The sequence below is a fragment of the Copadichromis virginalis genome, linkage group LG4 (genome assembly GCF_057382275.1).
Source record: "Copadichromis virginalis isolate Kocher_CV1m ecotype Utaka linkage group LG4, C_Virginalis_male_GT1.1, whole genome shotgun sequence".
Classification (NCBI taxonomy): Eukaryota; Metazoa; Chordata; class Actinopteri; order Cichliformes; family Cichlidae; genus Copadichromis; species Copadichromis virginalis.
Window position 1 is genome coordinate 22,947,492 of NC_140621.1, and position 14,946 is coordinate 22,962,437.

Genomic DNA, 14,946 nt, shown 5'->3' on the forward strand with positions numbered 1-14,946 from the left:
CCTATAAGTTCGTGTGGAGACAAGTAATTTAAATAAAAAGATCTGAAAGGCTGAGTATCGTGTGGTGATCGCGCTAAAAATATTGTTGCATGAGTTTCAAAAGAGCACATGTATTATGCAAAAAGAAAGAGAAAAACCCATTAGTTGAATCTTGTGGAGGGTGTCACCCTATTGCTGTGAATTTGACTGGAGAGTCTGTCAGACCTGATGTAATATGCCAAGTAAGATTTTTTTGAGCTATTCCACGTTTCAAAACATTTTTGAGCGCCTCATACTATTGTTTTTGTCAGATTATACAAAAGTTCTCTTTTTACTCTGTGCATGCAACACCTTTTGATGATCGATCTGAATAAATATGATAGAAATAGAAATATTATTTATTGTTATGTTATCTCAGTACATAATAAAAAAAAATATAACTCTGTATCATAAAGTATACAATCAAAATGTGTCAGGTTATTTTGACATTAACACAATGAAGATGCTTTTCATATTGAGTTCAGAAATAATTGTAGAAATGCGCAATTTGTGAAATATCTGCTTGTCACACCTCGTGAATAAATTAACAAAAACAGAATTGTGCCACCGATTAAAAAGTCATTATCATAATGAAGCCCACATAGATCCTGAACCAATGAGGAGAAAGTAGCGATTTGTTCCAGCCAACCAGAGTCCGAAGGTGGAGTGACGCTTTTAAAACTCCAACTCAAGTTGCTCTAACATGCAGCACTTCAGTTCACAGTGAGAACCACAAGTTTCACGACAGCACCCCCCTCCACGACAGCCCGGGACAACAAGGCAAACAAACAGGAAAGCGGGGGAAAAACAACAGGCTCGCACTGACTGAAACTGTTAAAGGAATTTACTTTGGCGCAACGCGCGCAAAAGCGCACTGGCCAATTTGGTGAAGGCTTGAACTTCAGTGGCAACATCTGAATTTTCATTTCCAAAGGACTGAACAAATAATGTTAAAAATGACGGAGGAGCATGACAAGTGTGTCGGTGACCAGCCATGCAGTCCATCGGGTACAAACAGTTCCATGTCCCAGGACGAGTCCGACTCCGATGCTCCGTCCTCGCCGACAGGCTCCGATGGTCAAGGATCCCTGCTCGCCGGTTTGGGCAAGAAACTGGACTCCGAAGATGATGAAAGGTTCCCTGCGTGTATACGAGATGCCGTCTCTCAGGTCCTAAAGGGGTACGACTGGTCCTTGGTACCAATGCCCGTGAGAGGGAACGGATCCCTGAAGAGTAAACCTCACGTCAAGAGACCCATGAATGCGTTCATGGTCTGGGCGCAAGCGGCCCGCAGAAAGCTCGCGGATCAGTATCCACACCTGCACAACGCAGAACTGAGCAAGACCCTGGGGAAACTTTGGCGGTAAGAAAAAATGTATATTTCAAATAAAATTATATATATTTATGTATGTAGGGTGTAGAGAAATTCAAGAATATTTTATGTAAGTGTAAAGTAACATAAAAAAAAACAAAAGGACACTCAGGTCACCGAGACGCTGTGGCTGGAGTTTTGAACACGGACATGATTCTAATATTGTAACGCTTTTTTTTTTGTTGTGTTTGGTGAAATGATTTGGAAATAAATAGATTTTTTGAACAAACCAAGACAGAAAACATCTTTTAGTGCGTGTTTTTCTCGACGTTTTTCTAGGAAACAAAAGCGCTAAAGTAACTTTAAATTTAACAACTGTGTCTTTGTTTACTTCAGCTCAATAATTTTCTCGATTTTATTTATTTATTTTTCTACCTTAGCTTGCTTTCAGAGAGTGAAAAGAGGCCATTCGTAGATGAAGCAGAGAGGCTTCGAGTTCAGCACAAGAAAGATCATCCAGACTACAAGTACCAGCCTCGAAGACGGAAGAATGTGAAACCAGGCCAGAGCGACTCAGATTCTGGAGCAGAACTGGCTCATCACATGTACAAAGCTGAACCAGGGATGGGAGGACTGGGAGGAATGAGTGACGGACACCACCATCCTGACCATGCAGGTATGTACTTTGCGGCTAATTTATTTAATTCTTGAGATAATTTTGTGTTTGAAGTGGCAAACCTTCATTTCTGATTTACATCTTTTTTTTCAGGGCAGCCCCATGGTCCACCTACACCACCCACTACTCCTAAAACAGACCTCCACCATGGGGTGAAGCAGGATTTGAAACATGAAGGCCGTCGACTTGTTGACAGCAGCAGGCAAAACATTGACTTCAGCAATGTAGACATCTCTGAGCTCAGCACTGATGTCATCAGCAATATGGAGACCTTTGACGTTCACGAGTTTGACCAGTACCTCCCGCTCAATGGCCACGCCTCAGGCTCCTCAGACCACAGCCACAGCCACAGCCAGGCTCCACTGCCTGGCAGCGCTTACACTTCCTCATACAGCCATACAAGCAGCAACGGGTCAACGTGGAGCCGAAAGAGCTCCATGTCCTCCTCCTCTCCCTCCACCGGTGAGGTGGGCCAGCACCGTCTCCATATTAAAACAGAGCAACTGAGCCCCAGCCACTACAACGAGCACTCTCACGGCTCGCCCTCACACTCTGATTACGGCTCGTACAGTAGCCAGGCTTGTGTCACATCAGCCACATCAGCTGCCTCGGCCGCTTCCTCTTTCTCCAGCTCCCAGTGTGACTATACTGACCTTCAGAGCTCCAACTATTACAACCCTTACTCTAGCTATCCCTCTAGCCTTTATCAGTATCCCTACTTCCATTCATCCAGGCGGCCCTATAGCAGCCCAATCCTCAACAGTCTGTCCATGGCTCCTCCTCACAGCCCCAACGCATCCAGCTGGGACCAGCCGGTCTACACCACACTGTCTCGACCTTAAGAGTACAGAAACAGCCCGTTCGCACTGGAGACTCATTCAGATCGATGCGCTACTAACGAAGGAAGTAAGGAGGAGACGAAGTAGTGTGCGTAGGGGCTAGTAGGCTAAATGTGACCATTTGAACCTGAGACAGACAAGAGAAAAAAGTGCCTGCTGATTTTATACAGAGTTCTATTGTTGCGACGAAAACACACTTGTACAGACTTTTTACACAAAGAGAAATTGTGTTGTTGGTGAGCCAGACTCCTCCATGAGGACATATCGCCTACGCCTACATCCTGTACACCCTTCTTTCCAGTTAAAGATTGCATGTGTGTGCACACTTGAGGTAAAGAAAAGGCCTGACGCTGAATCGTGCAGGACTGAAATGGTTTGGCCAAACTCTGTCAATGTACACATGACCTATAATGTGCATTTTCAGTAACACTTAACGGCCAGAGCCATGTCGCCGCACACTGTTTGCATCAGTGGATCAGTCTTAAATAACTGTCTCCTATGAATCTAGTGTCATTTTGGCATAAAAGTCTTATATCTATTTATGTTCATGCATTATTTGGTTTTGTTCTTAAGTAGATGAACACATATAATGTGGGTTTGGTTATTTAGAGTACTGTTTGGCTTTCAATGAAAACTAGGTAAATAAGGTGGTACAAGTGCCGTGTTTGATATTATTCAGTTAAAGACCAATTTTTCCAGAAACATCTCCATTCCAAGTTGCACACAAACAGATGGGACCAACAGACTCGCACAGGACAGAACAGGTGTCTGAAATCTATGCTTGGCAAATTGCGATTAGTCATGATCTAGGGTTAAAGGAAATGGGGTAAAATAACACCGCACACTCTGAGTGACATGTCAGCTGGATCTCGTGTATATGTCGATGGACAACACAAGACTTCGTCTACGTACATGCATCCGCGTTGGTGTGTCAGGGAGATAATGTGGTGTCAAACATGCACATGCATGCGCGAGTCATTTCCTTGGGAAAAAGTTGCATATATAACCCGTGACACAAACTATACGTTTTTTTGTTCGTTTGTTTTTTTTAAACCGAAATTCATCTTTTAACTTTTTCTCAAATAAGAGAATTTAGGGTTTAAAAGTGAAATTAAGTATGCGAGTATTTGCCAGTTTATCATCAACCATTAAGTGCCAACTCACTGCTGCAGTCGCATAAAACATTTTTGTGCCTTCTAATGCTTATTGTCAGTATTTTTATATGACAAGGAATTATTAACAAACTCCGGGCAGCACACAATCGGTAATCAACACCAGAGACTCCAACAGTTACCTTGCTTCTGGCTATGTCCTTAATTTGATATCATTCCTTACAGCCTTGGTTTGTAATGTTGTGTGACATGCTGTATGTGAAACGTACAGAGAATCATGCTTTTGTCCGCAGAACTGTGTTTTGTATCTTTATGGTGTATCAGTTTTTGAGAGAGGCTGTGAAAAGAATTGTTGTTCTATTAACTAGAGTTTCACTCGCACATGCACAGCTAACTCATGCGCTGACTTTTTTTTTTAATAAAAAACTTTTTGTTGATACTTGTATTCGTCCTTCCTTTTTGGATTCACATATGGTTTCCGATGTTTTTGTTCTTAACAACAACAAAAAAACTGAAAAAAAAAAAAAAGAATTAACTGAACAGAAGCACGCCGTGTTGTTGGGTTTGCCTTTTCGCCGAACACCAGCTGTTAGACTCCTTGTCTAACATCTGTACTGTTTGCTATAGCTGCAGTGAGACTTTTATAGAGTCATTATTTTCCCTGTGATCCCTTCACAGTAAATCTAATTGGATTGTGCTCCGATCATGCGCTGAATTGTGTTTACATAAATAACAAAAATAATATTTTGCTTTAAGAACTCATGAGCCTTTATTCTGAAATTTAAACGTAGCGTGTAATGTTATATGTAAAAACAAAAACCATAAAAAGCATCTTATTATAATTACTGCTGCCACTTTCAGAACCTTTGGACAGAACCTTTTCCAGCATTTCATATGTGCCTGTAGTCATATATATCAGACTAGCTATCTTCACAAATATATATTTATGATTTTTTCCCATTAAACCATAAATGAGAGAAATGGTGAGAGATCCTATCTACGCTGGTCCAGTGGGTAGAATGCTTAAGTTGGCCCTGGCATGCATGCCAAGCAGCCGTCCCTAACCAGCCCAGGGAGAAGCCAAGTGCCAGGGCCGCGCTGCTGAATTTTAATGATTCATTATGCTGTGGAGGGGCCCCATTGTGTCCCTTTATCCGGACAGCTAGAAAGGAATTAATTGGACAGAAAATGGAAGGGCAAGGGGAACTGACAAGCCATTAAGAGGGTCCTGAATGGACGATTAGATGCACATGGTGGAGGACCTCTCCTCTCCCCGTCGCTGTCTCATATCACAGTGCTCCACAAACAAAAAACAACAAGAACAACAACCACAATGACCAGCAGACCAAACTGCAGAAATAATATCAGCGCACATAATCTGTAGATAATAAAAGAAGATAATACCACAGCAGATGGGGTGTGGGTGGCTCAAGAACGACTTGTTGTTTTTCTTCCCTGAAACTCTTTTTTTTTTTCACAAGTGTTTGCCAAATACTTTCAGGAGGAACTCTTGAGAAAGAACAGGAGTGAATAAAAGTGAGGCAAAAAGGCTCTTCAGGGTGCTTGGGTCCTGTTTCCCTGGAACTTGTCCACAGTTTCTGATTGGGCCTCTTGAAAAGCCCTACTGTAAATAACTGAAAAAGTGAAGTGCAGCGGGGAACTTTACTGCGAGCTACATTAGCACAATATACCGAATTAATAAACAAACCAAAAAAGGAAATCGCGTGGAACAGTTTTGTGTCGCAATCAGAGCTTTCAGTAAAAGCAGTTCATAGGTATGTGTCCAACCTACTTAATGCACAAAAATAGCTCAACAGCATGCAGATATCCTCGTGCGCACACTGACACAAACCCTGTCAGTCCACATGCGCATTCATGCAGGAACTGGAAATGAAAATAAAATATAATGCACATTCATTTTGCAGTGTTGAGTCTGTGCTGCATTCCAGCTGTCAACTTAATTGTTGATGGAGGAAGAGCGTTATTTGCCAAAGTCGAAGTCGTGGTCTCGGACACAGGGGACATGAGGGGAAAGCAAGATGAAACGAGTGAAACTGGTGCTTCTACCACCTGACCGCATCCCATTGTTCAGACTGGGATAACTCGCCTGGTAATAGTCTCATCCTGCCTAATGAGCCTGGCTGACTCAGGGCATGTTTTGGGGGAGGGAAAAAGGGGAGCTGGGAACTGTGAAAACCCTAAGAATGTGAGGCTGATTTGCAAGGGAAATGGAGTGGACATAAAGCACGGTTATTGCCCGCCGCCCAATCTGCCTAGCCTCATTCCAATTGATGTACTGAGTTTCTTTTAAGTTCTCCAAATCTTAATCATGCATTTATCTCATACCTCATCACTGATGGCATTTTCTCTTGCCTTGCACACTAAGCAAATATACTTCCTACACAAAATGATAAAAATGAATTGAGTTATAGGGCAGATTAAGTTATGTATTTTTAACCCCTTTATTACATTTTGCTTTCACAACAATTTATTTATCATTGTCATAAAATCAGGTATTATCTCTAAGACTTGAGGACAGAGCCACGCTGCTTGAGTTTATTTTACTGTGAATTTTACATCAGCTGCGTATTTGCATATACCAGTTTAAGTCAAGATGGCATATGACATGTTTTTAAAGAAAAGCTCTCGGGCTCTCTTGTTTACTTCAGTAACTCACACTGCTTCCAAAACAAACAATTTCAACTAAACTTTAGCAGCTCCACCCAAGTAAACGATTCCCCGTGGCTTATTCGGTCTTGTCTCCCTGTTTTTCTCACTAAATAGAGGAATCTATTTTATTATTGGTGTGTCCTGTGTTTGTTGGGATCGCCAGGCCAAGTAAAACAGCGTGGCAGACAGAACCAACATTAACTTCCCCAATTCCTCACAGATGTGCCAGCGCAGAAAGGAATTGAAGAAGGTACAGTGCCAACACTAAGGTTTTCTAAATGGCACTAAATTGATGCCGGCTCCACCAAGGTCACCTAAGATTGGCCGGCAATGCTTACTTCAACCTTTCTTTTTTTGATGCTGCAACTACTCAACCGAGAACAGAATAAGTACAGAAAAAAAAGAACAGAAGTTTGAAATTCAAAAACATTTTTTAAAATGTTTATGAAGTTGCAGTTTAGGTACTGGAATGTTTCTTGGTAAATTAGGAAGGATCAGTAAATTAAGCTCTTTGAAAACTTTTTAATCGCAAATTTTTTAATCTATTCTTTAGTCGGGCATTAAAAGAAAAAAAACCATTCTGAAGTAAAAATGTCTCAATGGAGTGTCTGATTACGGTTGTTTACTGAAAAGATAATCAGACCTGGGTCTAAAAGTATTTGCAAATAATTCTGTGTCTGTTTCAACCTGCCTGGAGCGCCAGATGGGAGGGATTACTGCACCAGGAGAGTCAGAGAATGTCAGGTTACTTTTACTACTTTTCTGATTAATAAAACTTTCTCCTGTTATGAATTTCACATTTGGAAAAAACAACAAATTCTAATTCTGATAAAAGGATAAAAAAGGTTAGATATTATTCAAAATAATGAAAAAGATATTATTAAAATTGGGCTTTATCAGCCCTCTGAAATTCTCTTAGTGATATCTTTTACCACAGGTGGAACATTCTCCTTTTTTTAAGAAATAAAGAAATGTGAAAAAATACAGCAACAGTTTGACATCTGGTCATGTTCTGTTCCCTGAACAGTTGTCCACAGTCTTTCACTTTCTTTTTTCATTTGTTCTCTCCTTTTCACTTTTCTTGGCACATCGCAATTGTGAATGGGGTGGCAGCATAGCTGCTCATCTTGTTTCCACAGCTTTAAGACTTGTTGATTAGTAACTGAGGCTGTGTTTTCATTGTCACAGCTTTCTGCTTTTGTTGAACTATGGAATCATTCCATCATCATGTACTTTCTCCATCTTTACTTGAAGTTATCTCATCTAAACCTTTTTCCCTTCCTGCATCCTGAGTCCCATGCTGTGAGTGAGTTTACTGTCTCAATGAAACAACTTTTAATGGTTGACAAAACATTTCTAAAATATGCAAAATTAAAGTTTAACTTATGGCAAATCTTCTGCTTCTGCATGTAGATTATTTTGTAGATGTATTGATTTATTGTATTATGGCCCTTTTATATAAGCTACCATAAAAATGTTATTATAAACATTATTTAGAGCTTTCTGTCATTTAAAGTGACATACGCAGGAACTTAATTGTAATCAATGGTTAATACAAAATTATCATGCCAACTAGGGAATTTATTTTCTGGCTGATATAATTAAGGATGATGAATTATCCCCCGCCTCCCCCCCCTCCCAATTTGCATTGTTGCCCAGTCCCACAGCCCCCAACACCCACACAAGTTACACTCTTCTGTTACCAGTGACACGGAGGAGAGGGAGAGAGGGAGAGAGACTGAGCCACCAGCAAGACCCCGGAATGTCGGGTGTGGGAGGAACATTTGCCATAAAATTTTAATGCTATTGATTTGGAGAGGTGGTTGAGGTAGAGACAAAACAAGAGGAGAGAGTGAAAAGGAAAGAAGAAGTCGGCGGTCTACGAAAAGAGAGAGGGGGAAAAGAATTCAGAGGAAGCGGACAGAAGGACGGAAACTCTCAGGTAGAAAGAAGAAGGAAAAAAAAAAATTTCTCTTGTTATTTGCAGAGCTGCTTGGCAGAAGGTGCAGCAGGGACAGCAGGACCAGAGTTTTAAATGTTGCTTAGTGTTGGCAGAGCTGTGTGTGAGTGCTCTCTGTGGGAGCACCAAATCTTGACGCCCAGCAAAACATGGCGATTCACACACAACCAGCAGAGCCCATCAAAACCCATTTACCCAGCTAGCACTAATATTCCCCATAAGCCTGCAGCTTTCACATGGCTGTACTGCAGTGCCATGAGGAATGCATTTTAAAATCATGTCTTGGTTGCCACAGTTTTTCTGGTTTATGGGCCTATAGTGAAATGAAAAGTACACCGCAACATATTAGGTGACCATTGCAATATTTATATATTATGCATATGATCAGCAACACATGTCTGTCCTCTCACACTTGATAGCGCTTGTGGTATGACAAAGAGCAGGGTAGGCGGGGAGGGAGAGGAAAAAATAGGGAAGAGTTTGTTCTCCCATGTGGTTTGGGCCTGTTCTGAGTGGGCTTGGAGCCACGCCAGTCTACCCTTGGTTCAGCCTTTGATATGGATGGGGTTCATTATGTAACTGAATCTATTGTCAAAGAATAAAACAATATGAGGCCAGAGGTGTGTTGTGTGAGGAGCTAAAAAGCGAGTGGCTGAAAAGGGTATGTACACCGCTCTCTCTCACCTTATCGCAGTCCTCACACAGTGAACAGCACTCCCTACCTCGGCTTCCAAGTGAACTACACACTGTATTAACAGCAACCGTCTCCAAACAGGTTTCTCACGTTGAATGCATAGTGAGACATGCATTCAACGACAAAACCTTCCAGGATTCATTCAACCTTTCCTTTTCTCTGTTTGCTATTTTGTTCTTTTCCATTCACACACCTGCAAAGAATAAGCATAAAACCTGATATAAATTATTGAGATTATTATCTACTTGCAAGAGTGGGTAGCATCAAAAAGATCCTCTCTAATATGAATCATGAACCTTCTTACCTCCCCACTATGGGGTTTCCTGTTATGCAACAGAAAATTATCAAAGTTTAGGTTTGGTTGACACCAAACCGGAGAACTTGATCATCTGCATTTGGTCAACACACAAACACAACGGTACTGCAACAAACACAGCTACAGCTTAAAGCAATACTTTCTGTGGTTTGATACCCCTTTTCCTACTGTAGCCTCAGCAAGGCTGGAGGAACTCTGAGCATGTATCGTGAGCGAGTGCCTTAACCTTTTAGTGGTTTGCAGAGTTCATTATGGTTGAGCTATGGTGAAAGCAGCAAACCTCCGTGGTTGCAGAGGTCACCCGCTGCGCAATGCTCTGGCGCCTCCAACCCGACACTGGGTCCCTGACCGATGCTTGCTCTCACAGACAAAAAGGGATGCAAAGACCCTGAACTGTGACTTTAAGGTGCTCTAACCGCGTCACATCTGATGACGCTCCTGTGCTGGAGACCAGCAGTCTGATTTAACTGCAGCAGCCAAATGCTGCTCAATGCAAATGCGTTATATTTGGAGCAGCAGAGGCAGAGGGTGATTTGCATGAATGAAAATGAGATCAGCCTGTTTGCTGTTTGAGGAAGAGATGTTATAGGGCAGAAGACACACACGCTTTACGATCTTGCTAGCTCATCACCAGTGTGACACTCCAAACTTGGTGCTTTTCAGCGTTAGTCGTACAAGGAGGAAGAAATGACTCACTGTATGTAAATGTTTAAAGGTGGAATTTGGATCTGGAAAGGCAAACCTTGACCACAAACAGCCAGTAACACAGGACAGGGATGAGACTACACTCTGTGGTTTCCAGCCCTCCGTTCTTTACTCCTGTATTCCTGAATGTTTGCTTTGGTCTTCTTTTTCTCCCACGTTGAAACTCAGCAACGACAACAGTCAGAGCTCAGCGACTATTACAATCACGATATTTCATAGAGAAACAACAATGACGTTTGACGGCGCCTTGTTGACTTTACAGGAATGCTGGGAATAAGCACAAGGTTAGCATTCAGTTGGTAAATCCAGAGTCAGAAGCAGCAGCCTGTATAATAGGCCGGCTGGTTTTCAAAAAGGATCAAATGTCTGCCTGGTTGAACAGCCATTAAGTGGCATTTGTTGTGTGTTTATAAAAAAGACACACCAAAAGATTCAATAAAATGATTTAAATTTCACTTCTGATGAAGCTGCGGGCTAAAATTCCCCCATGACCAAAGATAAAAGTCTCCTTCATCAGTATCTTCTCAGTTCTCCAGCCAAAAGTTAAAGGGAAAGGTCTTGGTTTTCTCCACAACACTCCATTGTCATCCTACACCCCACCCGTGGTCACATGTCACAACCCACTGAGCTACATCACTCTTCATTAGGAGAGAGAAAAGAAATGAAACTTGCCATTTGTCTTAATGACAGAGCCATGATGTCACATGGCTACGAAGCAATGCCTGTGTCAAATTTTAGTAGCCTGAGACAAACACATGAGAAAGACAAAAAAAGAAGACTGAGCCGAGGAGGGTGCTTTTAGCCAGCAGGAGGGACTATTAACTGTAGCAGCTAATGAGCTTGAACTTTGACCCCTTATATAGACTGGGGACTCGGTGGTACATTGCCCCACTTGCTGCCTAAATGTTTTATGGTTTTTGGAAGGTGGAATGAGCTGGAAGACTAAAACATTCTAATGGAAACATGTATGGTGTGTGTCGCTAAAACTATATTTCAGCCATACAGTATGACATTAGCTCATGTGTCCACTGTTTTCAGTCTTTTGGTTTGGTTAGAAAGCAACTGTGCTGTAATTTTGGACAGATATTGATTATCCTCCTGCTAATTTGACTCAAGTCTCTTTATACTGAGCTAGCATATATTATTATCATCACCCTTCATGTAAGTTAAGACTCAAGCATTGCCCTGCTTCAAGGAAACACACAGGTAGCGAGCACTTCACAGTCTGGGAGTGCTGGAAGTGGGGTAGGATGATGTGCAGGGATTATTTGATCAACTGTGAAAAATGATCTGTAGTTTGGGAGGGTCAGTTTTTGTTAAAACAGACCTTTCCCTGTTTTGCTGTGTGATATCCCTGAGAAGAGGTGCTCTCATTGCTGCAGGGAAGGTTACTGGAGGTTAGAAATCCTCGCAATAATGGATGAAATCACTCGAGTAAGCAGAAAATTTAATGTAATAATGTATTTTTTTTTAAAGAATAATATAGGCTCTCAGATTATCTGTATTGTTTGGAAAGCATAAGAAATCGGAAAATATAAAAAAATAAATAAAAAAAATAAGAAATAATAATAATAATGATAATGTAGCTGTGCTTGATAACAGCCAGCATTGAGAACAGCTGTAGGTAAATATGCCAGGCAGGCTGATCCTTTTGGGCAATTAAAGTCTAGGTAGAGTGTAAATAAATGCATCTGCTTATTAAAATTTCTCTAAACTAGCGCCAAGAAGTAAAGTCATTGTTTTCTTTCTTTCTTTCTTTCTTGGTTAAGTACCTTCATAAACCCATTTAAGATTTTAATCTCACCACAGCAATCTTTTTCAATAAAAATATTGTGCTTCACGGTTTTGTTACTTATCAAAATAAAGACTAATGTACACTTTGTTCTTGGGCCCACATACTTGATCCCACTGCAAATGGGTTTTGCTTACTTTATTTATGCTGCAGCAGTAGTTGTGGTCAGTAAAGAATCTGCATTTTCTTTCATTTTCCCATCACACTTGACACCCCTCTCCCTAAGCTTTGCTTCTTTCTTTCCAATTATAGGGCGCATACGCATGCGCATGAGTGAGCAAGTGAGTGTGTTTGCACACATGTAAATGTAGCTGCTCTTCCAGGGCTAATCCTGGGGTGGCAGGAGTGGAGAAGGGGGTGCGAGCACATGTGCAGATCTTTCAACTGTGGTTTGCGATGTTTAGTCTTGCTTCGTCAGCACTTCTTGAACCCAGTCCAGAAAAGCTTTCAGATGCCCATAATTCTAGACTCCCTCTGCCTGAAGCTCAGTCACCCTCTCTGCCCAGGGAACAGTCCCATCAAAACATAAAAAATCAACAACAAAAAAAGCAAAAACAAAGTGAAGATAAGCAAAAGATGATTAAAATGTGATGCTTATTTCCCCCCCAAGGTAAAGATAGATAGTCTTTGCTGTGTAAACTTTTTGCCCTGCAGGGACTTTCCAAATATCACTCATGATCTTTCATCACAAGGTGCACTGGCATCATCATCACTAAGGTATCACTGGCTTTTCATGCCAAACTTTCTATTGCTCTACCCATCTCCCCTCCCTGTTCCCAGTTTTGCTCTGAAATCGCTCCAGGGCACCTGACAGCAAACAAGCCGCATCCTGGCTGGAACATTGAGGGGATTTCCCCGTAATTTGTGTTCTACCGTCCATCTCAGTAAAAAAAATAAACCGCAGTCGTATAATATCATCAAACTGCGTCTGACAGGAAGGGAAGATGCATGCATATCACATGCTGGTTTAATCAAATCTCCAAAGTTAATACGTTTAGCTTACTATTACAAATCTTATTTCAGCAAAGTGGCATTTGTGCAAGATTTAATGCGCTATATAACCATTTTTATTATTAGGAGACATGCTTTATTTTGATCCCAAACGCTGTTTTTATTCTTTTGTTGTCTATTTCCTATTGATGTGTGCAGATCTATATGTGACTGTGATCACAGGGGGTCAAAAGCTTTCTCCTCTCACTTTCTTTGTGTGCTATCATAACGTTCAGCAGCCCAACAGAGGACAACTGCTCTGTGCAGTAAGAACTTTTGCTTTCTTGGCCCTTGCAGCTGTCCAGTCACCCAGGTCTTTAGTTCATAACAACAGCTGAGGCTCAACCTATTTACTTGTAGCACGAGGGCCAAGATAATCTCCCACAGATCCCCCTCATAGCTGCTGCTATTTGACTGCACGTCCTACCTGAAATAATTAAATTGTGCAAATATTCATTCTACTTCATTCTAAAGCATGCTAAGTTTATCCACCATCCTACAATCCCAGAATTATCATAAGCACATTTAATCCAACCAGAAAAGGAAGCAGATGCAGAGTCTCTTGTAACAGCTAAAACTGTTGACCCACCTCGGAACTCTTTTTAACAAGGGGGAAAGTGGAATCAAGCCAACGAAATGATCAACTTACAGAACTGCAACTGGGGACTCTGCGTGTCATCATCACTTTTCACTTGAAAATTTAAGACGCACAGATGGTATGAGTTGCTTTGGAGAAGGTTCCTCCCCAAAGAGGAGTCTATGTTCCACCTGTTCTTCCTGTTACCACAGAAACCAGTCGCCGCTGAGTAACATGACCCTCTCCTACGTATGTAAAATAAAACTTCAGTTCATGCAAATATTTAGCTTAACTCTCACAACAATGTAATCACTTACATAAGCATGCTGTATGCTGTAAATGATACATGTATTTCCATAAAGATGACTGGCACCAAGACAGATTGTTGAAAGGAAGCAGGTCACCACATGATGGCACTGCAGCACTTTAAAGCAATTATTTTGATTCTGGGATCTGTTGCTCCACTTAGTGGTCAAAAACACACATTACAAATGCCCCTTACCTGCAATTATGTCCCAAATTATTCTTTCTTTCTTTCTTTCTTTCTTTCTTTCTTTCTTTCTTTCTTTCTTTCTTTCTTTCTTTCTTTCTTTCTTTCTTTCTTTCTTTCTTTTGACAAATCAAATGAATTCTTATAAATATAAGAATGACATGAGGTTTCGTTTTTTTAAATAACTTTTGTATTTTATTTGACATATTTACAAAAAACGAATCTTCAGATCTATTTACACTGTCTTATTGACCAGTGGAAACACATTTATTTGCAGTTACAGCCTTTAAATTCTTGTAGTTAATCACCTAACAAAATTCAACACATGAATTTTGGCCCCTACCTTGTTAGTGAACATCCAGTGATTCATTGGATTATACCTTCAGTGGCCTGGAATTGCTTGGATATGGGTTTGTAGCCCAGAAGATTCTTGGAAACACCATCAGTCAACCAAATCTTTATTTCAAACATGTAAGCATCAAGCTTTAAGGCATATAAAAAATCAAAATAAACATGAAATCAGTGAGAGAAAAACTATTTGCATGGAAAAAACAAAAACCTTTACTGTTGGAAAAGGAGTAGGAGGAAGCAAATGCTTATTGAGTCCTACCCCAATCTGTTTTGATAATACAATCTAGAATACATGACCTGAGGTCATCTCTTACCTCTGTCTTCTTACTGGAGGCAGATGTCCTTGTACTATCAATTGGAAGTGCTTTTACTAACTCCCTTGAATTTTTAGCCCACCAGGAATTCTCTAGACACTTCTAGAACTTCTGCAACAGACTCTGGGTA

The 14,946-nt window shown here is 41.0% G+C and overlaps 1 protein-coding gene across 1 annotated transcript; it reads left to right on the top strand.

The window, feature by feature from the left end:
• Positions 1–740: 740 nt before the first annotated feature.
• LOC146711428 (transcription factor Sox-8) lies at positions 741–2,911 on the top strand. The gene is made up of 3 exons (XM_085454278.1): positions 741–1,381; positions 1,771–2,006; positions 2,100–2,911. The coding sequence occupies exons 1-3, from the start codon at positions 966–968 to the stop codon at positions 2,846–2,848; spliced, it is 1,401 nt and encodes a 466-aa protein (XP_085310404.1). The 5' UTR covers positions 741–965; the 3' UTR covers positions 2,849–2,911.
• The last annotated feature ends 12,035 nt before the right edge of the window (positions 2,912–14,946 follow it).

What these genes read in the sequence shown, in the direction of transcription:
- LOC146711428 (XM_085454278.1), top strand. Translation starts at nt 966, where the DNA reads ATGTTAAAAATGACGGAGGAGCATGACAAGTGTGTCGGTGACCAGCCA. An exon ending in ACCCTGGGGAAACTTTGGCG is followed by an intron (nt 1,382 to 1,770) that starts GTAAGAAAAAAT and finishes TTTCTACCTTAG; the next exon opens with CTTGCTTTCAGAGAGTGAAA. An exon ending in CCACCATCCTGACCATGCAG is followed by an intron (nt 2,007 to 2,099) that starts GTATGTACTTTG and finishes CTTTTTTTTCAG; the next exon opens with GGCAGCCCCATGGTCCACCT.